The following is a 25,720-nucleotide window of genomic DNA, read 5'->3' as shown; positions in this document are numbered from 1 at the left end:
TGGGAGATAGAGGAAACAATAGCTATTGTATAGACAGAGAGTTATTTGAATTCTCCCTGCTACCTCTGTGCACCTGATCAAACAGCCAGTGGTTGAAAGGCTGATGTACCATCAGGCTTCCTGCCTGATAGGAGTGTGATAAAAATCGTTGCAGCTGAAACATCTAAGAGCACAAAGCTTAGAAAAAAACAGATCCCAGGGAGGAAAAGCGAGGCAACACAAAAAGAGTCCTAAGTTGGGACCCTGTCATTCTGGCCTGCACAGGCTTCAGAGGAAGACCAAGAGGAGGAGAGAAAATGGCTTTTCTCCAGGCATGCCTTGGATGGGCTGTACACAAGCACTAAAGAAGACACACTTCCAATACCACCTTTTCTTTAATATAATGTTATCCCACTACACTAGTACATCAGCCCTGTATACCCCTCTCCTATTAATAATCCCCTCTCTGTCCAGGATCCTACCTGCTACTCCGGGATTCCTAACATGCCCCAACCTCCGTCCCTTGCTTCAGCAGCTGGAATCCCTTATCTCACCTCTCTCCACATCAGTCCATGCTTCCTACTTTTTCCTCCTCATACCTCCTCCTGCAGCCAGACCCAGGGCACAGCCACAATGTCAGTGGCCTCGGGCTGTGGGAGCAGGGTGGAGAACAGGCATCTGTCAACTGTTGGCCTGCAAGCAGGAGCTCACCAAGCAACTCAGCAACTCAGCACAGGAGTTGCCACCAAAGTGGTACACTAAATCCTAGCACCGTATGAACCAGACTTGGAAAGATTAAAAACCTGACTGGACAGGATCCAGGGAAACCTGGTGTAGGTGACCCTGCAAGGTGACCCTGGGCTTGGACTAGTTCATGTCCTGAGGTCCCTTCTCACTTCAACCTTTCTGTCAGTATGTAAGCACTGAGCCCCATGATGAGAGAGTCAAGAGAAGGGAAATGAAACTAACTGCCCTGTTCAGAGTCATGAAGGTGGAGTTTGAACTACATCACCAAGTGACAAGCCTGTTTTGTAACCACTTGAGCACATTCGCTGCCTAAATGAAGTCTCTGTGCAAACCTTGGTATATTTTTCCTCTGAGAAAAGGCAAACAGGAGAAAACATTACCTTCCCTGAGACACTTGGCCAAGGACAGCCCCCAGGGACCTAGGCTGCTGGGCAGCAGGAGTGAGATGCAGGGGGACTGCTGGCTGGGGCATGAGAAGTTGTGTGAACTGATGGAGGAATGGGAAGTAACAAGCACATGCATGGGGACAGGTGAAAAGCTGGAAGCAAAATTCCGGTTCGGCCAGCACGTACAATCCTGACAGCTCTGGACAACAGAATGTAAGTCAATACTACATCTCCAGGGCAGTGTGGGAAAGCCATGCTACTGTCTGCATTCATTAAGAAAATTAACTCTTAAACATCCCTGCTATGAAAAATATATCCATTGTGAAGCGAAAAAGAGCAATTTATTTCAGTAAAAAAGCTGGCAATTCTATTTAAGGGACAGTATATTCATATCCCCATTATAATCTTCTCTAGGTAAAATAGATAAAATTACTGCATTTTCACTGGGAATGTTGTCAAGACAACTTTTAGTGCAGCTATTTTGAGAAATTTGTAATACCATGCAATTTAAAAAACCACGATTTGATATACTTCTACATTGTATCCTCTTCCTCAAGTCCTTTAGCCCGTCACAATGTCAGCTTTACAGCAATTTCAATGTTGACAGCAATTCTGATTGTGTGTTAGTAGCAGTGTGAAATGCAGTGTGCAATCCTTGCTAGTTCCTGTCATCACTGGGGAGGGCTGTGCTCTGCATTTGCAGTGTTCAGAGGCTGATGGAGGTCTACAGCATGACCAACATTCCTTGAGCTGAGCTGGGACACCAAATGACATTCAACAGGTTGGCTTTGCAAAGTCAGCCTTACAGAGCCTGCCTAACAGTTTATGTCATTCTTTTGCTTTTGGTTTTCTTTTGATTTTTAAATCACTACGTTGGAGAGAGCATTTAAACACTTGAAAATTGTTCTTCGACTAAAGCCAGAAGAGAACAGCCGTACACTGCAGAAACAGTGAGTGGCTATGTTCATCCCGGTGGCCTGGGGACTTTGAAAAGGCTTTGAATCACATAAGGAGTTTTGAACATACCTAATGGGAATTATATAGGATGAGCATGTTTCAGATATTAAATCACTGTGACTAAATAAGGATGGATTAGACGCAGCTTTTTACGAATGCATACTAATAAACTGTTGTTTGGAAGCCTTACCCTATTTGCAGTCATGCTGCTAGCAGCATTACCAGCCCTGCGAGCTCAGTCATCAGGAAGGTGACTGAAATAACTGACAGCCTGGCTCGAATATTCATTGTTATTAGGTCTAGTCCTTTAATTTTGCTTTCACATTTTCTTTCGCACAATCTGGCAGTTAAACTGCTGTCCTGCTGACCCAAGTACAAGCCAGGGAATAAACTAAGGCAACGTAAGGTGCTGTTGTGCTGAGTAACTGCCTCACCCTAGGCACTGGACTGATAATGCTGTTTTCATAAATAGGAATCGTCTCCTTAATCCCAATACTTCTCTGTCTAACAAATTGCATCAGCAGATTCTTTGAACAAAGGGACAGATGCTTGTTGTGTTTCATAGCCCAGAGACAGATAACATGGGAAAAAGAACAGCTCTCTGTTACTGGTCACAGGGGAAAAAGGCAATACGAATGCAGGTTGTATAACACGAGTTTCCCCAGACATCTGTAGCCCCAAATTCACTTCTAGTACCTAGTGTGGGACTGTAGCTAGTGGAGGAATACATTGCTTTTCTGTAAGGATGCTGGGAAGTCGTGCAGGTGACCTGACCCTTTATTTGCTTGGCTCTGGAAAGCTCAAGTGAGTTTACAGAGTTACCAGCCTGCACATTCAGTCGTGGCAGCAGGTCTCCTGCTGCTCCTGGATCTACCAAATCCATACACCTGGCAGAGTTTTCCCTTTGCAACACCGGAGCATCTAATTTAAGGATTAGCATAAGCTTTCTTTTCCTCATTTTGCCACTTTGTACTATCTGGGTCCTGATCTCTTCCAAATTACATTATCCTCTTATTCTTTCTGGTGCCTCTGAAATCAATGAAGTCAATGTAGTGTAAGTGATGGTGAGACTGTACTAGAGAAGACTAAAGAAATGCAATGGGGTTTACAAGCAAAAATAAAGAACCAGTCCAAGTAACAGTATGTAAGCCAGGATACAAAAAGCACAAGGCAAAAACAGATGGGGAAAAGAGTACCCCAAAGTGAAGAGAGGTAAAAGACAGAGGGGAGGGGCAAGATAAAGTAACAGAAGTAGCAAAGATACAAGAAAACTGTGCACAAGGAAATACACAGTGTGTCTGGCAAGAGAGCAGTGATCTAGCAACCACAAGGAAGGGAACAAAAAGAGGGAAGACAGCATGAAGTGAGGAGGATAGAAACCTTTAGGACAATTGAACAACAAAGAAACAAAGTTGAAAGCTGAGAGTGTGGGAGGCTTTTCCATAAAAAAACAAGTACAGAAAAATGTAATGAAATTGTGTGCTGAATTCATCCTGTTCAGGCTCATTTTCTCAGCAGCAGTGATTACTGCAGCAACCAGCAACGAAGGAGCTCTCAAGGTCATCTCATCTGACTGCCTGCAGAGCAGAGAGCTTCTCAGAGCCAATAGTGTCTTTTATTTGCTTCCCCTGGCTTTTAATAATGACTAAATATAAACCGAGCTGTTGACAATATAAGTTATGTTCTCCGTGAGCAGTAAAAGCATGTGTTAGATCCTGAAGACAAGGGGTACAATGTGGAGGTGAGGGAGGTTGTAGGTTGCAGTAAGTGTATTAGCGAGGACAGAAGTTACAATAATTGCCTGTTTCTAGAGAGGCGATTCCAGTTTGTCTGTCCTTCCACAGTTCCCTTGAGAAGACAGGCCCCAAGGTGCTCTGCAAATAAACCCAGCTCTGTTGTAGCGCCCAGTCCTCTAATGCGAGACTAGGCAAATTCCTCCATTTTCTGCTCTTCAGTTTTCTTTGACTGTGGGCTGCACGGATAGAAATATGCACAGCTGCATATGGTATGTTGTTGGATACACCAGGATGCCTTGGACATTCTGGCTCCACTGCAGGTATTTCATTATATCAGTTTGAGAAACACTATTATAATGTAATATAATACAGCCCTGCTCTCATCATGCATCACTCTGCATGGAAAGTTAAACAACAGGAATGCTTAGGAGATCATTAACATCACAGTTCAGTGACTCAAAGTTTTACTGCAAGTTTGTTGAAAATTGAATAGGAACAATTTACTTGGAACCCAATGGGAATGGCATGCCACAGCTGAACACTGTGCAGAGTCTGCGGCTCCAGCCATCTCACTGTGCTGGGCTTTCAGCTTGGGTAATGGTGGTAAGCTTTGGGGGTTTTTCTTGTAAGTGCACAGCTGACTGCCCTGAAATCCATTTTAGAAGTTTGCAAGGTAAGGTAGAAATAGATCTAACCATGGTTTAGATTTTTCCTTATAAAAGTAGGCACATAATTGCACTTTCTGGGCTTCCTGTTTGCTTGGGCAATAGAAATTTCTGGATCAGAGCATGGCATTTAGCCATGTACTTCACTAGATGCAGTACATCAAACATTGCCTAACAGGACTGATCTTTTGTATGGGAACATTGCTAAATATAACTCGGCTTCTGTCGTTCTCCACAGTATGACACAAGTATCTCTATATCAGCTGGATATCAAGAAAACAAGGAGGCAGAGAAAGCAGGACCCTATGAGAGGGCAGATCTCTCCCCAGGCCCATCGCCAAAAGGGAGGAGGGTGGGATACCCCGTGTGAGGATGTCAAGACACAGAAACCAAGCCACGCACACATCTCAGGTGCTTGGGCAGCTGAGCTATTGTTTTTAACAAGCCCACAGAGGGGTGGCATCCCCACCTCAGCCTCTGCACCCCAGGCCAGGAGCAGAGGACGGTGGGAGGTGACCTCTCTGCTCAGGGGTGGCTGCACTGCCTACAGCCCTTTCCAGCGGGCTGCAGGCACTGAGACATCTCTTGTGGTCCTGTGGAGGCAGAGAGACAAGAGGCCAGTGTCCACCTGCCTCAGCGTAGGCAACCATGAACATGGACTTCTCTGCCTGAGCTGCTCAGGTTGTGCTGTCCTTATAGCCAGCAGACATATAGTCAATATAACAAATCGGGCTAAGCTCTGCTTCATCTTATCCTGCAATCAATGTCTGAAATTTATCAGATGAAGGAGACACTGGACATGCATTTATCTCCTGAGTGACAGTATAGAGAAGTAAAAGGGTCTGGGGTCCTCTGTCTCCTATAAGGGAGTCAGCTGCAGCTGTGTATATTGTGGATGTCTCAAGTTATGAGACGAGTGTGATGCCAAATGCTTTGTCTGCTCCACTATAGCTCACAGGATGGCTGATCACCACCTGCAAATTTAAATCGGATGCCCTCTTTCTAGCCGGGACAGCCAAGAAGTGAGCAAAGGAATGCAGGGAGCTTGGCACAGGATCCACAGGCAAAACAGTCCACGCTAGGGATCCCTCAAAAATGGGAGAGGAAAGTCTTTGTTTTTTTCTGGAGGAGATGAAAGTCAGAGCATAGGGATCTTTCATCCTCTCCCTGGTTTTGCTGCAAAGAAGGAGATGGAGGGGGGAAAAAAATGTAGTTTATTCCTGTAGGCCACAGGTTGGTCAGTACATTGATCCTGAGGTCCAGCTGACTAGGCTCTGTATGGGTAAACCACCCAGCTCATGAGATGAGCATTTGTTTAGATACTTTGTTTTTTTGAGGGCGCTCAGTAAGCATCACTGGGCATGTGTTGCCTAACTCCTCAGCTCCCTTCCATCTGGTTCAGATTGCAGCTCACTAACACCCTCACCACACACGCCTGAGACCTTTTCTGATTTATTATCAGACTGGGGAGAATCTCAAATGTAGAGATTAGTCCACTGTGCATTAAGTGCGTTTCCTACATAAAGCATGGTGCATTAAGGCTTGTTACTGGCACTGGTTTCTGAAAGCAGCTTAAAACGAAGCTCAGAACTGCTTCACATATTTTCGGTAGGAAATCATAAATCTTCCCTGTCATTTTGGCAGCCCTCTTCCTCCTCTGCTCTCCCATGAAATTCTGTTTTCTAAACTGATTTCCATCATTTCTTTCACTGTGAACCTGACTTGCTGCTGTTGCTGGTTTCATGTATTTTACCATCCCACAGGAAAAGGAGCAGGGAGGTTGGGGCTTTCCTCCCTCCAAACGTAGAGCATTTATGCCAGTGTTGGAGGATAAGTATCACGTCCTCTTGCACCACCCCTCAGGACTGAGGGCTCCTTGGAAGGCAGGTCCTTTACTAAAGTTTCGTGATCCTGGTGAGTGCAGCCGAGCACAGGTCTGGGGGATAGGCTTTCTCAGGCCCGTCCTGGGCTGGGCACATACTGTGCGTCGCTGTGATCTCCGGGAATGAACCCGGAGACGCTTTCCTCATCCTTGGGCAACCCCATGCAGTGAGTTCCCGGGGTCTCCCCTGTAAAACGCGAGGATCAACTCGCTGCCCCTTCCCATTGAGTGAAGTGGAAGCGGCACAGAGCTGGTATCTTCTGGTTCACCACGAGATGGTGGTAAAGGCAAGCGCTGGGCCGTGCCGGAGCATCGCCTGGGCAGCTCCGGCTTCCCTTGCCCTCCCTTAGCAAAACCGAACCGGAGTGGCACATTTCTGATGGGCATCCGCAAAGGCTGGCAACGCACTCTGTTTTCGTTATAGCCTATTTGTTTCTCCTTCTGACTCCTTTATCTTTTTCTGTTATAGTCCCTACCCTGGATGTTCAGTCGTATCCTCCCTGTTTCCCCCTGGTTACCAGTACTGCCCTCCTCCCTGCTCCTAGAGCTATAGCAGTTGGCTGCAGGGGTCGGGTCCAGCCTTGTTTCGCACACACGCTGTCTCACACCACGCAGGGAAGAAAAGACGGCAGCTCTCACCAGTGGCTACCCCTGGGGTTTGCTGGGGCCAAAGCAGGATTCTTTGCAAAGGGCAGGCAGAGCGTCCATCTCACAGCCAGGGCTCCCCAGCGCTCTGGCACACGATGCCTTAGGGAATATCTGTTTTACAGAAAGTGCCGCCTTAATAGGCATTGACAACCTTAGAGTAGCCACCCCGTTACAAAAGCTATGCAGGCAAGACAACTTGGGTTTGAAGCTTCATTATAAACCTCACAGAAAGATCTGCTTTTTCGCTGCAGTGAAAACCAGTATGTCCCTTCTGCATTTGCAGTTTAATGTGGAAAAACATGGAAGAATGGAAAGAAAAAACCACCACATCTTACACCCAAACACATGTGCAGTCCCCCTGAGTGTTGGTGTGCCCTGCTGTGGGCATGCAAGGCGTGTGCTGGCCGGAGTCCCACGGGCAGGTGCCCCAAGGTGCACTACTGCAGCACTGGAGCGTGCTGGGTGTCAGCACGTGCTTCCTGCCGAAGAATAAATACCCCCTTATAACTCTAACCCCATGGCTTATAAACTGTAATATCTCTTCCAGCCCTTCTGCGTAGCTCGATAGAGGAGTTTCACCCATGTAACAACCTGGTGTGAAATGTTTCAAAAAACACAGGTAGTCCAGATCACTGCAGGGGCCCAGGGGACAGAGAGTAGGATCAGATCGGGTGTCCAGCCCAGGCTCCTGCCTCCAGAGGAGGCTGAGCTTGCAGGGATGGGTGTCACCCACTGGTGACTGTGGGTGGCTTGCTGAGAGGACAGGTGAGTTTGAGTTCATTTGCACAGGGAAAAGTATCTGGTACCCCAGTGCTCATTGCTGCAGCCCGGTCAGCAATGGCTTCAGAGGTGACACAAAGGCAAGTTTCCCACAGCAGAGGGAAGGAGGGAGGGAGCCCCCCTGGACTGTGCTAGCCAAGTGCCTCGGGAGTGGATATGAGCAAGGGGAGGCTTGTGTCAGGCAAACTGTAAGACAGCATCCACACTGCATGTGTCAGCTGGCCCCAAATTCTGGGGTTTAATCCAAGATGCTGGCTGAGCCGCTGCTGTTGTGAATGAATTAGGTCCTAACACACACTGGAAAAGCCTCTCAGCTCATACTTGCTGCCTCCTGACCGAGACCTCTGCTGTTTGTGTGAAGCTGCTCCTTGGCTCTGCTCCTTTGCAAACTCAACAGAGTCACTTAGATGGCAGGTGGTATAAGAGGACCTCTTTGATCCAGAAAAGAGAAGGACATGAGACTCGGCAGAGCACTGGGATTTTACAGCCCTGCCTCTCACAGCCGACTCACACAGCACAAAGATGCAAACTCTAGCTGCCCTGGCAGGCCAGCCGCTTCTCTTAGGGGCTATGGAGGATGCTGAAACCCCAAAAAGGAGCCCCATGAGCCTGAATATATAAGCTATGTGGCTGTTGCTGAGCATGTAGTACTGGCATACTGTATGACTGAGGAACTGTGTGCTACAGGGTCCACTTAATGAAATCTTTTTTCTTTTTAATTAAGGGCTGCATTCTTCCCTCAGCCTTAAGTCTCATGTTTTTAATACATTTTCTAATCAAACTATCAAACTTCTCTCAGGTAGACATTAGTAATATCAGCCAGCCAGTTTGGTTATAGCAACACTGACCTCACCTGGGTGGCAGGACTGATTCTGAGCACTTTAGAGTCACATCGGTGCTGGATGATGAAGGTATGCTCAGGAACAGGTGCTAGAAATTAGTACTCAGTGGACAAAATACAGTGTTTACTTACACAGGGAAGCAAAACACATATTCTGTACGACTTAGCTGGTCTCTGCTTCAGTCCTTTGGTTTAGTTAAACCTTTATAACCTCATTTGTATGGTCAAGCTGTCTTGGCATATTATCATGTTTGGCTCAAGTAGTCAAACTTCATTACATAGAAAGCAGAATCTGAGATATGTGCAGCCATAAAATGGATTCACTGAAGATGCCTGGTTAAAAACAAAGACTAAGCCAAATCTGGTCCAAACCACAACCGATCCCACATCGAGCCTTGAGTCCAAATTTTCTCAGAGTTCAAGACTGAGGGAGGGAAAGATGCAAGTTACATACATAGCTGATAGTGCAACCTATGGTTAGGACTGCTCAATGCATCTTGCCATCTCGATCCTGGGTTAATTTGCGTAAACTTTTGCCCAATCATCAAATATTTATGCCAAAGCTTTCCTTGTCAAGTGTGTGTTGAAGGCCGGGTTTTCTTCAAAGTTTTCAGCCAAAACAGTTCCACAATTCTCAGAGCATCCTTTTTCCTTAACCTAATCATGGCCAGGTTTAAGACAAACAAACAAAAGCCCATGTCCCTCTCCCAATACTCTGGCAATCTCCTTCGAAAAGCTGTGGTGCTTTTTTTATTGGAAGAGGAACTTGGAACTGGACAAAAAAGTAACCTTACTGCTGAGATGGACTTTTCCTAATCTGACTGAAAAGTCTGTCTCAATTTGGCCAATTCGTAAAGCTTTGGAAAAAACCCAAGCCAGCTGTCGTTCACACGTGCTCACCAGAGGCCAGCTAGAGCTTGCAGGCTTCGTTCTCTGGTGAGTTCATGAGCATGGGACATGCTCCAGGGTTTGGAGCAGGACTTCCCTAGCAATTGCAATTCCTAACTGCTTCAGGCCAGAGCAGCTCTAAATCTGCTCTGAGTTGAAAGCCTTTTGACTTTTTTTTTACCTGTCTGTTTCCAGGCTATATGAAGGATGCCAGCTGAACAGCATTCAGAGGAAGTGAGACATGCAAGAGGAGGAGATAGGTTGGAAAAGTAGACTCAGAGCACACAAAATGAACCCTGGCAGAGAGCTGGGGGGACCCAAAGTGTGTGGAGGCTGGAGGGAATTTGGAGGATGGAGAGGAGACTGAGGCACAGCAAAGCGCAGAGTCTGGCAAGGCATCTGGGAAACAGCGCATGGGGAAAGGATATGAGGGATCTCATTTCAGCTGCTCTTTGCACATTATTCTGCTCTCACTTAGGAACACTTGAGCCCACTGAAGGCCTTCCCATACCTTACTGACTGTATGTTAAATAAACCTGGTTACAAAGACAGAATCACACATTTCCTCGTGATACTGTCATGGTGAACGTTATTAAAAAAGCTCCAAAACTTCACAAAACAAAGTGCTTGTTGAACACCCTTGAAATGCAAGGAAGGGCATTATCATCATATTAAAACCAGAAAAAACAGAGCCTGGAAGTATTTCCTGATTATTCAATCCAAGAGGTACATTTGGTCTACCAGGAGACCCCTGTATAGTGGTGTGTGGATGTACTTTATATGTTCCTGTTGCCTTCTACAGCAGATGCAAATCCTAAATTCTTCTGCAAACTAGGCTTAATTTAAGTCAGGTATCTAAGGAATAAGTGATGCAAAACTCAAAAGAGCATGAGGAAGAATTTGGCCTGAGCTGAGGAAGAAGGGAGAGGTGAGAACCTGCAGCCTGGCAGACCCTTATCCAATTATTCTATGGTATCACTTGATATCAAAGTTACTCCAAACTTTGAGGGTTTGGGAGTACTCCTACATTTCCAGGATTTGGAGAGGGTTTATATTTAAAGCTTCAAATTTGTCCTACTAAAAAAAGAAAAAAAATGAATGCAAAGTCCCTATTTACTTCATCTGAGCCTGATTTGTCCCTCAGAGATGCTGCCTCTGCCACGCACACTGTGTAAACCCAGCAGTGCTGCCAGTGCCCAGTGCTTGCTCTGAGATTCCCTGTTCAGTTGCTTTGTCACCTCACCGTGACTGCAGCTTCACCGTTTGGCTTGAGTTCCCGTTCCCAGCTTCTGCAGGGTTTGTTGATGGGCCGCCTAGGCTTTATCACTGTGACCAGCATTCTTGGTGATGGTACGTGTCCCTGCTCCCACCTTTGCTTTTATACATGTTGCACTGCCAAGAATAATTGTTAGTTTTAAACCGGCTCTGAAAGCAGCAGCCAGCTTTCCAGAAGGACGAAGAGGATGAGCTAGCGACAGCAGCCACTTGGTGTTTCCAACCCTGTGGTGCGAAAGGGGATGTTTTAAGTATTGCGACTTCTTGAATCTCTTGTTACCTTGTCACAGAACACGAATACAATTGACAGTATCAGGATACATACACACAATCCCTTATTATTGTTTAAACATAGAAAACAATACCACATCCTGTGCTGGCAGGAGTACTATTAGCTATGCAAAATTATTTGTCAGCTCTTTGGAATATCGTTTCTGGACAATAAAAACACCGTTTCTTCAGCAACTTCTACTTTTCTGTCTTCAAACAGCAGTGTGGATTACGTTATTCACCTATATTTATTTCTTTTATTAGAAAAGTAGGTGGGCCTGTGACCACAATTGAGTCCTATCTACAAGTGCATGGTTCCAGAAAGAAGTAAGTCTGCATTTTAATTTACCCTCCCTGTCTATAAAAAACTGTGTGTGTTTTTAAAAAATCTTTTCAACATTGGTCTGTATGTGACCATACTAATACAATCCTTTGTGGTCAACAGGAATTTACTAAAGCGCCTTGATGTGAAACCAACTTTTTTTATACCTCATGCAACAAGAAGTGAAGACTTTTTAGTTTATAGAAGCCAAAAAATGCTCACAGATTATATAGATTAGAGGCAAATTTTTACAGTCTCTTTATCACGCAAGACTTGAAAAGACTTGGGTGTAAAGGCAATGCCATTTTCTGGACCTATACTGTTTCTGCTAAAAGTGCAATGTTAGACTATAGGAGATGTAAACGCCTGCTAAACCATAAGTGTAAACCTTAACCAGGGACTGTTATGCATACAGCATGAAAAGTAATTTAACTTAATACCTCCAGTTCAGGTTTCAGCCTTGAGAACTCTGCATATTCTTTTATTTGTGCCTGACAATGTTATACAGCATTTGATACTCCTTGGGATCATTACAGTTAACTCTCCCATCTTGTCCAACTGCAAATTAAATTCTCTCTAGCTCAGTTTCCCCTGTGGTCCCAACTGGATGAAATAGTTGCACAGCTGAGTAAGGCCAGGGGCTGGCTGCATCCAGAAATTCAAAACTGCTTTGGCAATTTCAGCTTTTGTGGGTGTCTCTGAAGAGGATGGGGAAGGAGGGTCTTGGTGCAGAGAGTGTGAGACTACAGCAGACATAGCGGCGACAAGGTCTGCTAGCACCCATGATGTGCCAGGCTCACTCCTAACATGGAAAGGCACTTCAAAAATATGGCACTTTAGAGCAGAACCCTTCCCCTTTTCCTCAGTTTGTAGCCACAGCCTGGAGGCTACAGCTGCCTGCACACTGGTGTGAGCTGGTGGGGCCATCTCTGGTTCCACCTTGTCCCTAGGGCAGTTTCAATTTTGTGTGCAGAAATGTCTCAGGGCTGAAGCCGAATGCAGACATCCACATACCCAAACAATACCTTTGGCACCAGTTACAGTCATGCTGGACCTACACATCTTGAAATCTTTTCTGACCTTTGCTAGAGCACCCAAAAGAGGTGAAAAATGGCACTGGCACGCCTCCCTGAGGACATGGGGTGGTGGGGAAAGTACCATAGCTCTGGTCTTCCTCAGGCCCGATGTTGAGACACATCTCCTATTTCCCATTCCAGTGACTGGGTTTGATGCCCCAAAGTAGGCATCATCCTCCAACTCGTCGCCCAACCATGCTTCAAAGCACCAGTGAGCCCCAGCCCACCTTTCAGAGGGACACTCTGGAGAGAACATCAGGTCTTGGGATACTTTACAATCAAGCCAAGTGGGTTTTAAGACCTACTTCTCTCTGAAACCCTTTGTACTGGCAGCCCATGGGTGATGCCTGTCTCAGTCTATGGTGGTGGGACTGGGATTTGAGGGCCTGTTTACTGCAGAGGCTTTGTGAGGAGCCGGGCAGCTCAGCCCATTAGCTCCATTTGCCACTGTCTGGCTGGAGGACCGATAGCAACTTCTGCCCTCTGTAGAATCTCTAGGCCAATTGGGCAAAGACTCTGGTTCGAACTGGTCACACAGGGAACACAAACAGAGTCATCGAAATGTCCTTCAAAAACTGAGCTCCCACACAAGATGAATGGGAGACAGAATGGCTGTGAAATAGTTTGTACAAGCATAACTAACAAAGTTGTCACATTACAAATACGACCCAGGAACAAGTCATTATTTTTCAGGGTAGCATCTAGTCTTTGCATTTACTTACGGCTGTGCAAACTGTCCATCAGTAGAAGAGCACGCTCCGGCAGAGGTGGGAGGGAGATCCATCTCAAATGTCCAATACAGACTTACCAATAACCTCTCTCTCAACAGCAACATCTCCTTCCAGCCCACCAGCAACAGGCCCCAGCCTCTCCACTGGCATTTGCCCTTTATATGCCAGTCCTCAAAAGGAGAACATAGCTTGAAGGAGGTGGGTGTCAGTGGTCTGTCTGTCAGCAGTTTATCAGGCTGAATACAGATAGAGAAATTCTTTGGGTCCAGGAAGAGAATGGAGGAAACCCAAGATGCACATCAGTCTGAAAAGTGATGAGGAACTCCTCATCAGGACAATAAGAGATGAGTCAGTCCAGGGTAGGGCTGCAGATCTGGGACTGAAAGAGGACAAGTAGGAGAAATGCTCACCATGCTGACGGGGAAATTGGTGCCCACAAGGAAAACAAATCTTCCCTGGAATCAATCAGATGTGGTCTTGCCTGACTGGAGCTGATGTTTCTAATCTTTTTTTGTATTAGATTATTGCTGCTTTTCCTTCTCTGGGCTTTCTCTGTGTTTTGGTTTACTTGCATGACTTTTGCCATTATACAAACTTAACATTTTTTTTTGGTCTTATGCTTAGGAAATTGTGCAACATGCTTCACTGGGACCACAGAGCTCCAAACTGATGAGACAGGCAAGAATATGAAAATGAGGACAAGAGAAATCCCATTGTGTTCACTTCAAGCCCTGTCATCAGAGCCACTCTGCTACAAAGTGACCTAAAACTGCAGTGTAGAACCAAACTGTGCTTTCCATGTTTATAAAGGAAAAGCCTTTATAAAGCAGGTGCCAAGATCTTGAACCTATTAACTGGTTTTCTATTGCCTTTCTGGGTGTGGCTGAAATTTCTGCCATTAAAAGTGGGGTTTTTTTGGAAGTGGTGGGGGGAGAAGTCTCTTTTTTCATTTTTAGCGCTAAGCCAAAATTCCCAAACCTGCTCCTGGTCCCCTTCATTATCCAAACCTAAAATAGTTACATCTCTCACCCCCAAAGTGTATATATTCTATGCATGCCAAAATGATCAGGGGCCAGTTTTTAAGTACTAAAAAAAGAGAGTTTTACAGATATGCTACATTCTACTGAAAGGAGAAAACCCAAGTATTACACTAAGAAAATGCTTCAGAGGAGCTAGCAAAAGACTGCAGCAGGCTGGAGCCCCTCACACATCTTAAGTCAGTTCTTCACCGTAGCATCATTCAGTGCTTTAGTTTTCTGTCTCGCTTCACTTTTTGTGTTCTCCACTATTTAAGTTAATACTTCCTTACTAGCCCAATTCCTTTCACAGAAGTAAAAACAAGAATAACATTGTGGAACTAGCACATAGTGGTGGTGTTGCTGACTATAAAAGGTTTACGTATAGTTTATGCATACAAACAGAGCAGTACTTCTGTGGAGGGAAATCGCTATTTTCAGGTGCACTGATACAGCTGGAAAAAAAAGTTTTTAAACAAACAGGTCCCTCTCAGATTTAACACATTACTAAAACTTAGGTGGCATTTGCTACTGAGGTATGCTTCATATATTTGTTTACAATACCTCTTCCCACCCCCTGGGTCTGTCCACACTCTCTGTCTGGGTTGCCTGTGCAAGGCCTATTGCTGCGGTGCCCGATTGCTGGTCAGAACTGTGGTGCTGCACATTAATGAACATTATCAACAAGCATCAAGTGGTGCAGGTATTCATGGGTGAAAAGCTATTGCAATCTAGACGACCTGGTGGTGTGCTGTGTTGGAACAAGCAGAAATCGATTCTAACACACTTTTTAGCTGCCTGAAAAAAAAGGCAAAGTCTGTTTCTTTTCATTCATTGCTTCTCAGACAAATCCTTCCGTTAAGGACTTAAAACCACACTTGTAGCCTTTTTGCAAGCAGTTCCTGTTAACCAAAGTTACAAACATAAAAGTGCAGAAAAAACTGAACAAGTAGACAGGACAGAAAAGTTGAATGAGCATTGGCTCTTCTTATTTTAATGAAGAAATATTTCAAGTTAATATCAGTGCATATTTAGAAATAGCATGTGATACTCCCAACGCCAAATACATCAGCAAATTACAGTTTCAAAACTTTATAAATTAATGGCAAGAAAAAAATAATTAAGATTAACTTAGAGAATAAGGTTCAAAATAAACATCCTGTTTGTTGCACTGTGTCAATTATATTCCTGGTACTTAAACAGCAAAAGAGATCCAGTATTTTGTGGTAATTAGGCTCTCCAAAATAGCAGTTATTTTTCTACAAATGAATTAAGCAGTTTGCATTTATTTTTGATGCTTAATTAAATGTTATTCTTAGCTGTTACAAAGAAATTTAGTCACGTCAGAGTAAAATTTCATTCCATGATTGAAAAATCGCACTAACATAGGAACACTGCCTTCTGGTTATACCCACTGGAAACAGTCAGCTGAGAATAGGAAGAACTACATTTGAGCACATTTGGCTGTTACATAAAATGGCTTTTTTTTTTCCTGGTTTTGCAGCCTCATAACAATACTGTTTTTCAACATTGTTCCCAGTCATTGTTTTTAAAATGGTTCATCAACATATCCTGAATCAATCACCGATATAAATAACTTCAGTGACAAAATCCATTATGGAAGGACACAAAACTGCAAACTGAAAGCTGTACCCAATAATTTTAAGATGGAACTGCAATTACTCTATAAAATTCTGTAAAAAAACCACCACAGAGTAAAAGCAGTATCTTTAATTAACTGGCAATGGTGGAATCTGAAAAAACGGAGTTATAAATTTAAGAGACATTTAACTCACAATGGACTCTAAAGCAAGACAATTCGTACTGAAGCTAGAGAGAGATGCACATTTAAAGCTTGCAAGTGTGATATAAAAATATTCTCTAGTTCTTTCATTTTGATACAGGGAGTCCAATTCCCTAATGGAAGAAGATAAAATACATCCTCTTTCCTAATCCCATTGCTGTACATATAGACTATTCCCTTGATATCAGGAAATGGTATTTCCCCAACAAAAATACCAGCCATGGGAATCGCAGACTTTCTGGTAGTAAGGGTTTGTTGATTTTGCTTTTTAAAGTATATTTTCAAGCAGGTGAAATACTGATAGGATATGCATTTCTTTCACTACTAGTCTATTGTGCAAATCTTATACATCAACCCTGTAACTTCAATCCAACTGCAGTCTGCATCGCCTAGAATGATTTGAGAATCTAGTGTGATATTACAGCATGGAGATGAAACATCAGGCTAAATCAGATTAGTAGGAAAAGGCACATGCTTCGGATTTAGCAGGAACATCTGAAGGTTCCTCGTTACCATACCCTTATGCTCATGAAGTTACAGCAATTCTGTGCATTACCCAAACAACAGAGTTTGCTTCCAGAAAATCGTGAGGTAACAGGAAACTTCTGCTTATGGCACGTACACATGAACGGTCTGTGAGCTCAGCTGAAACTCTTGAGATGCTAGGGATAATGCAGACACAGGGTAGGCTACAGTCTGGTTAGGCCAGAAACAAAAACTTAACATTTCATTATACTGCATATATTCCTTTATGCACAAATACAGGGTGCGCAAAATAAGCTGTTTGCTCAGTAAAATTTAATCTTTTGCACATGTTAAATAATCAGCTAATACTGCAATAAAATCAAAAATCATGCACTAGATAAACAGAGCTTCTTCCCCATGAACAGGAGTTCTCAGGAACATTTTATTCTGCTTCAGGTAACATCTCATGATTTGCCAGCTTTTAAAGAACACAGTATTTAGCTAAAACTGAAAAGCAAAATTTAAAAAAAAAAAAAAAAGGAGAAAGTTTTGATTTTAGTTGCGATACAGCTGGGATAGATGCAACTGAGCTGCTGCAATGCACCGAAGTGTAACGAAAATTCAACATGAATATCAGAAGAATAAATATATACCCTAAATTAATCTCTGTAAATACATTCACAGGTCCACTTAAGACACCCTTATTAGACATCCTTACTCATACTGAATCTGCAGATAGAGATGGATGTTAGTTCATGGGGAAAGCAATTTATCATATGACGCAGTTTATCTGTCATTATTTCAGCAAAAAATCAGTAGCAAATTTGAAAATCTACATTTATTTTCCCCAGACCAACCACACAGAGGCTTAAGTCACAAATTCTATTATTTCCAATGTTCAATCAATAAGGCTTTATTTACATTTTTTTACTATAAAGTCAGGAAAAAGTTTGGTGCAATGTGCAAGAAAAGACTGCACATTTCACTGATTGGAGACTAACATCTGCTTATGGTTTAATGCTAACCCACAGGCAGCCAATTAAAGTCCCATATATCCATGTTTTTACATAAAGTTTCCTTCCAGATTCTGTCAGAAGCATACTAGCAGTCAGGCCACCTAAAAACAGCAAAGATGGCAAAGTTTTCTTGAGGCTTAGTTTGGAATGAACACTTTTCCCAGGGAACTTATTTCTTCTTTTAGAATCCTTTGCATCATAAAACTCTATTAGTAACCTACAAGCAGACAAAAGGAGATGGTCAAGGTTATACATTAGCATAAGAAATTTTAAGCAACTTAACTTTCATCCAATCACTGCTTCTAATCACACCTTATTTAACAAATGATTTCACACTACGTAGCAGCTCATCTGTAACACGTTTAAACAATCAGTATGCCTTAAGAATATGATGCATTCAAAGTAACGTCGCATGTCACGAGTACTCAACCTGAACCCTTGTAAGCAATAAAAGCAGATTTTCCTTGGGGACCAATTTTAATGCCGAATATAAAAGTTTAAAAGAATCCTTTTCATTCAGCATTCAGAAGATAAGCCCAGAGTGCTGGGCAATATTGTAGGACAAAATAGCACACAGTTAATCTCTGAACACCAAAGGAGGGGAAAAAAGTATATCCATAAAATAAACTAATAAATAATGAGGGCTCACAAGACACTAAATATTTTGGAAGCCAAATGTGCAAGAGTAAAATGCTACAGCACTAGTTTAGTAATAACTTTTTGCCTCCTGTTTTTGAAAACCAGTAAGAAATGGATTTGAAAATTCTAGGGTTTTGAGTATCTCTAAATTTGCCTGACAGACTGCTTTGGTCCCAGCCAACAGGAGTCTACAACGAGACATAGATGACCAGGGTTCAGTTTTGCTGGTGTTCACCAGAAGACTACTTCAGGGACACTGGACAGCCTTTTACTTTATGTATCAGTTCCTTGTTTATAAAATGAAATTCAGACTTTCTTCCTTTCAAAAGTAAAGAAAAGAAATATTACTTAGTGATCCTAAACTTCTAAGACACTTTAGTAACAGTGCCATGTTTACAGATAGTCATATTAACTTTTACATGGATTCAAAGATTACAGGACAAACTAATCCGTTCTTTACTTCCATGGAGCGTGAGACCAGCAGAACAATTTTAAAGCAGAACATACCTGAAGAACCAGGGAAATTTCTATCTCACACAATGTATTAAAGGATTTAGAAAGTAAACAGATTCAGCTCCCTCAAGCTGGACATCAGATGTGGCAAATTAAACCATCACCTCTCAAACAATACTTAAATCCTGCATTTAGACACAAAGTCCTTCCAGAACACAAGGTCCCCCATGATGTGTTGCATATGCTCACTAGTGACCTTATCTGGAAATGCTGGATGGAGCCAGGCACTTTACTTCTACCATGATTCAAGATGGACAGATGAAACCTCTACTTCACCTAATTTCCCAGTGAAGGTAGGGATCTTGGGGTTACTTGTGTTTTTATCCAATCGCTGTCTGATGGAAGATGCATAAACAATTTTGGCAGAAAAGATTAGATCAGGACCTGCCCCTTTCTAACTTGTAACTTAACACTGATTACAAGGCTAGAATCAAACTGCTTTTTGCTTGCTTGCCTACCGCAGGCATCTTAAGTTCCTGGCTGCGCATGATTCAGCTACGAGAAGATAAACGGAGAGTATTCAGATGAATATGAGTCTCGCCTGGAACATGGACTCACAGCTCTGCAGTCTCAGGAAGGTCTAAAACCCAGGAATCCCAACCTCCTGAGCAGAAGGTTTAACCACAAGGTTATTATATAAAATATGCACAGGAGTACCAACACCACCTCTCTTCAGAGAGTCCTACAGCTTGCACTGCTGGGAACACAGAAATCACGGACATATCTGTTAATATAAAAGAAAAAAGATAGCTTCTTGAAACAGAAAGTTCTGCATATTGCTACTTACTTATCCTTTATTTCAAAACGTTCGTGAAGCCACCTCCTCATATACATCTGCTCTTCTGGAATGTCCTTCAGTTCAATTCGATCAATGAAAATATGAACTCTTGGGCATTCCTTGCAAAGAAACTCTAAAAAGACAGTAAGACAACAGGAATGAGTTACAAAAACACTGTAGGGCATTTATTTGGCTAAAATACACCAAAAATCTGATCTTGTAGCTGTAAGTGCCTTGGAAGCCTAACTTCAGTTCTCAAAAGCCTCCCTTTTTTATGTTTGGATCTTGAGCACTCCACTGAACTTAGAAGCCATCTGGCCTACGCACTTTTAAAATGGTGACCCATTATCACATGCAGCGTGGAAAAATTGTCCTCAAATGCACCCTGCTAACTATCAAATGCTGTGCTTGAAAATGTTACACTTGCACCTCAGCAGCAATCTACTCATTCTGTAGTGTGGGATGCAATAACTTTGATGCCATCAAGTTATCCAGCCTGCAATTTTCATTAGATAGCTTTTGCTTGCTCTTTTTGAAATCTAAATTTTGTTTGCTCCTGGATGACAAAATTGTAATCACAGTGATTCTTCCAAAGTATCTCCATGAGGAAGTGGGCTTCAGTTTAAGTAATAACCTATAATTAAAAAGGATAATAGGGCAAGACCCAGAACAAAATGCTGCTTTCCATTTTGCACCCCTTCATTTTTCTTCTGTCTTACAAAGCTCGGGACAGCCCTACTGCAATCCCGTTCCCCCATTTCCTCCATTTGTCCACAGAAAAATCTAGCAAGCAAATGTTAATTACAAATAAAACTCCATTACTCAAATGGGCTTGTGGGATTTCTTACAACTAACAAGTGGTAAAAATACTGCACATGGGATGGAAAACCCACCAGTATTTGTGTATTAGTAATAATTTGTATTTATCAGTAGCAAGGGGTATTGCAGTAACCATAGCATCCTTGTACAGAGACAAATGACGTGAAGATGGAAGCCCTTAGAAAACTGGACAATCTTCGTATTTTGAAGAGGGACCAGAAGTGCCTTCCTACAATACAGACAGGCAACAAAGGTAACACAGACTAGGTTGGTCTCTTTAGGTTGCTGACATTTTTTGGATAGCAGTGCAGATATATAGAAGACTTTGACCCATAACTGCTGGAGGTATCTTGAGAAACGACTGTGCAAAATAATTGTTACTGCATGTACGTCCTTATTATTGTTTGCCAAAGCACATATCCCCCTATTTGTTTTTCTTCTTTACAGGACTATTGATTTTTAAGGACTTTGCTGGAAAGCAATCTTTATCATATGCTAGAAGTTTCCTTAACAAATTTTAAAAGCCCGTCCATGCAAATGTGTCTGTGTGCTTGTAGACGGGGAGGGAAGGAGAAGAGATAAAGAGATCAGTAAAGTCGTATGGCATTTTGATGCAGAAATTTTTAAGGTGCTGTGTGCAGTTATGTCTAGTCCTCGGGCAAAGAGAGCCCTTCACTGAACCCCAACGCAGTGTAAAGGGCCGTGTACCATCAGCTGAAGAAATGGCTGAGGGCTCTAACCAGAAACAAATCCACTTCTTAGCCATGGAGTAGCAAACACAACTGTTGCTAAAAAGTTTCTGGTAAAACCGTCTCCCAGCTACAGCTATTAGATGGCACGCAAGTTAAGTAGTTGGAGTTCAGAATAATGGTATGTACAGACACTGTCTTCAGGATTATGTGCAATGCTTTTGCTAACCACAAAGAAATCAGTGTTCATGTATCTCAAAGCAGATTTTTTCCTCTTGCTTTTAACGGGAAGAAAGGATTTTCCAGGTCTGTTTCTCTGAGGATACTATCCAGGCCGCTATATGAAGGTCATTCACTATATGAGCACCTAAAAGCATACTATTAATATTTTAAAATGACAGATGTATTATCCATGTCTGAAATGCTTATCATGTTCGCTGATGTTGTACAAATCCTCTTTTTGAGCACCATTACCTATTAAGTGGAACATTCTAAAAATATGCAAAACTGTATCAGAAAACAAATGCCTGGATGCGAAATGATATGGTCTTTTTTGTACTAGACTCCTATGAAAAGCATCTGTGCTACGCATGTACAGCTAGGGCTGAAGATCCAGCTTTAAAAGATATTTGAAACATTCTGTGCATTGTATAGTGTATGTTTCTTTTGCTTTATAGCACACAGGTTGTTCCATATAGGAACAAACAAATCTTTCCTGATGTTATTTATAATCTCAGTTATAAATTATTAAGGAAACTTATAAACCAAGCAAAATCCTAAGTCAGATGAGATAGCATTATTAATAGCTATATGATATTTTTAAAACTAATGCTATGCTGCTTAAAAAAATACTGCTATTTGGTCATTTAAAGACAGCAACAGAGTACATTATCAATAATAAGCTCTAACAAAACAGGAACAAGACCATAAGGCTTTCAAAAGACACACCTTCCCCCACCAAAGCTGAAATGTAGCAACTTCACAAATCTGCTTAGAAAAAAACGCTCCACAAATATTTAAGCATTGATGCTGTTTTTCTACCTTATGTTCAAGCTCCAATGCAAGTTGATTCTTACTACTTCCTACACTGGTCTTCAATCAATCTAAACTGAGTCCCCACATCTGAAGATCCTAAAACTTCGTCTTAATTTCCCACCTTTGTAAATCCCAATGCCCTTCTCCTCAGCCTTACTCTCTCTTGCAGTTTGAGACTCGGTACAGCCTCGCTGAAAGCTGTGCGATCTGCAACTGCAGGTGCTCCCCTACAGAGGATCATGATTCCCACCGATCGATGCAAGGCCATTTTATCTAAAGCCTGGGCATGCAGGACATCTGCCGATGGCATTGGAATGCATGCAATCAAGCTAGTCAGGCAATCAGACTAGTCTTTAATTATCCAATTCATGTCAGAGTTTAATGCAACTAATCCTTTTTTCTTTTTTTTTTTAGGTGCACAATGTCACTGCAATCACATAAGAACACAAGTGGATAAGAACAATATATTGAGAGGTTGTTTTTGAGAAGAAACAGCTGGATGTTATCACCACAACCTCTAAAGGTTTGTGGTGGTCCCATGACCCTTAATTTCACATTAGCTTAACTCCCAAAAGACTTATGTAATTAAGCTAAGGAACAAAATCTTATTGAAGCAATTTATTATGTGCAAATTACATTCAACTTCAGGGACACTAGCCCTTAAGGCCAACATCTGAGGCTTTTCAGATCCCTAAACTTGCCAGAATTTGTTACAATTAACAGCAGAAACAAGCCTGAACTTTCCTTTAAAAGACAAAACGTAAGTGCAAATCATGCATTATAATCAAACATTATATTTGGGACAGCATTAGTCAGTCAAGAACTGAGTATGATTTGGGTTAAATGAACACTAGCAACTTGTGTGGGAGCCAAATGGACTGACTTTTGTGTGGGAGATAATTTCCTAATAAAACTTTCTATCCGGCTAAATAACAGATACACATGCAGAATGTTTATAATGCGTCTAGTGACCAGCCACAGCAGAAGGAAGGAATTGGAAATAATCAGGTAGATTGAGCATTTTTTGTTCTTAAAACTGTTGACACTGTGGCCCTCCTTCTGCAGGACAGGATTCACACTAACACAGGACTGAAGGATTCAGTGCAGAATGAGGATTAACGAAGGGGGTGCAACAGCCTACAGGAAAGGAACTGGATCCACACAGTTTTTGATTACAAATGAATGTTTTGAGAGGGTGTATTGCTTGCTGAGGTTTCCACGAAATTTCACCAGTTTTCACCTCCTCACCTTCAAAAGCCAATTAATCTGATTTTGAATTATCAGCATTACCAGGGAAAGTGGGGGAAGGAGAGAAGCTCCAAAGCACAGACATACCTGTAACTGAGAAGGGACATACAAATGGCCTCAGACCACCTTCTCCTTAATGCTACCATATAAGTTCATTCTGCTACTCCAAATATTTGCCTTGCCCCTTAAGAAAGTTGTGACGGTGGTGTTACACTTAAACAGATATTCTGGTTTTCAATTACTAATGAAGTCTATTTTTACATGCACTTTAAATACTACAGCAATAAAGTAGCTCAGATTTCAACCTCCTACATCGGCTCTTTTACTGCAATGTAATTATTGCCAATGTCCTTCAAAATTAAGAAAGGACAAACTGAAGCTTGACATAGAGGTGTCCACTTAAAGAGCCTCCAATTCTCTCCTGTTTAACAGATTTCAGTAATGTCTGATAAATTGAAAATGGTATCACAGGAAACTGAAATCTAAATAACGTATATATTTTTTCTAAGTAACTAGTATTTCAAATGTGTAAGAAGAATACCTCTCTTCAGTAACAGAACACTGCATGTTGTGGTGCATATAGTTTTAGAGGTAAAACCATGATAGCAAAGACATTTCTCTCTGAACTGTAGATGCTTTCTCCACTTTCTAAATTTTCATTAGTCTGGACTTAAGTGTTCAGCTACCAAAGCAGTTTGTAAACTACCTCCTCCTCAAAGAAAGAAATCCCATCTCTCCACTTTCATTTATTTCGTATACCAAATTAACAATCAGTTGGCAAAACAAACAAATTTAAGTGCTGCGTTGTTTCTCAGCTTCAAGCTTTCCATCCCCTTGAGCGAGAGGAAACTATTTCACAGCTTGCTCTTACAGAATAAAGAAGTGGTACAGCAAAGCAGCAGTAGACAGGAAAGCAAACACCCAGGGTACAGCAAAGGTTGTTTAGACAGGTTAACTTGGGGACCAGTAGAGGAGCAGGCACCACCAGTACCTGTGGGTGCGGCTGAGGTAGGGAAGCACGGAGGGGATGTTGTACAGGCTAGATTGAAGCTTGCAGACAGGAGACAAGCCTGGACCTGAGGAATAGCACTCTCAGAAGTATCACCAATCCCCTGTGCAAGGCCTGAGATGCACACAGAGATCAGAGCCTCCACACATGCATGAGGGGCACAGTGTAGGGAGTAAGCACCTCAGGAGCTGGGTGACCTTTTGAGATAAGAAATGGGATGCACCTGAATCATTACTAAGCCAGGGTGCTGGCAATGAAAACAGACAGTTAGAAAGCATTTCAACTGGCAGATGGGGAAAGCTGAAGGTCAGGAACAGCAACCTGTTCAGATGGATGTAACATATGAGGTGGATATGGCTAAAATTCAACGTGAGGGAAAACTCAGAAGTGCCTCTGTACCAACATGATAAGCCTAAACATGAAGACAGGAGAACAAGAATTACTGGCACCAAGAGATTACCCCTGTAAGGCAAGTATCCCAGTGGCCTTGAAGGAGCATGCAACATTACCAGGCTACCAGATTTACAAGAATGACAGAATAGGATGTACAGATGGGGGAATGGGAGTGTTCATGAAGGATTAAATAAAGTGTAATAGCTTTATATAATAAGGAGACAGAAGCACAGTGAAATCCTTCTGGATGGAAATCCCAGACCCTAATAAAATATATGTTAGATAGATACATTAAATGACTTCCTGATAAGTTTGGTAATAGTGACGAGAAACTGTGAAGCCAGACTAAGAACTGCAAGTTCAGGACAGACAGCAGCAGTGTGAGATTCCAGATACCTTTATTGAACTGCATCGATGCTTCACCAGGATAAGGTGTAGATGGGAAAAAAAACCAGAACAAACCCAAATCAAAACCCAACAACACCAGAGGAAAAAAAAAATATATATATATTGTTTCCTGGAACAACTACTAGCAAAACCCACAAGAAAAGATGCTATTCCTGATGTGGTCTTGAGTGGTGCACAGTGTTCGTGAGAAGTGCTCTGCAACCACAATACAACTAATTTCAGCATTGTAGAGAAAGACTCTTAACGAATCCAGCACACAAACACAGCATTAAAGGAACTATGTAATGAAGGGGGAAAGACAAAGTGTCAAAACTCCCTAAAGAAACAGTGCAAAAGAAGGCAGCCTAGAGGCTGTTAAAAAAGATGTATACAACTTTACATTAGAAAAGATGTATAACACTGCAAAGGAAAATGTCTGGGTGTGTCTGAAACCCACCTGAATGGCTTAATGACAAAATTAAGGAGGCTACTACTATTCCTACCTTCTCTTCTTTGAGGAATGGAAAGCTTGTCCAAATAAGGAAAAGCCACAAAACCACTTATGCCAAATGTAAACATAAAATCAAGAGGACTAAAAAGGAACTTGAAAAATGCAAAATATGCTCTAACAATTTTAACTTTTTTGAATATATTAAAAGCAGTAAACCAGCTAAGGCACTGGTGGGACTGCCGGATGACAAAGGTGTGAAGATTAGCACTTATGGT

The 25,720-nt window shown here is 42.4% G+C and overlaps 1 protein-coding gene across 3 annotated transcripts in view; it reads right to left on the bottom strand.

The window, feature by feature from the left end:
* Positions 1-15,162: 15,162 nt before the first annotated feature.
* AGPAT5 (1-acylglycerol-3-phosphate O-acyltransferase 5) overlaps positions 15,163-25,720 on the bottom strand; it is a 58,261-nt gene continuing 47,703 nt past the window's right edge. The window contains exons 7-9 of one of the 3 annotated variants that reach the window (XR_012628020.1): positions 19,424-19,547; positions 19,095-19,333; positions 17,572-17,701 (exon numbers count right to left, since the gene is read on the bottom strand). Coding sequence is in view for 1 of the 3 variants with exons in the window: in XM_074861700.1 (XP_074717801.1) it covers positions 17,476-17,701; positions 19,424-19,547 (350 nt within the window). In the remaining 2 variants the exon portion in view is untranslated. Of the gene's footprint in view, positions 17,702-19,094; positions 19,334-19,423; positions 19,548-25,720 lie in introns of all 3 variants that reach the window. The other 2 variants (XR_012628021.1, XM_074861700.1) reach the window with 2 other exon arrangements.

The sequence above is a fragment of the Strix uralensis genome, chromosome 3, assembly GCF_047716275.1.
Source record: "Strix uralensis isolate ZFMK-TIS-50842 chromosome 3, bStrUra1, whole genome shotgun sequence".
In the NCBI taxonomy this organism is placed as follows: Eukaryota; Metazoa; Chordata; class Aves; order Strigiformes; family Strigidae; genus Strix; species Strix uralensis.
Note: the sequence above shows the minus strand (reverse complement) of the source record. Positions and strands in the feature narration are given on the sequence as shown.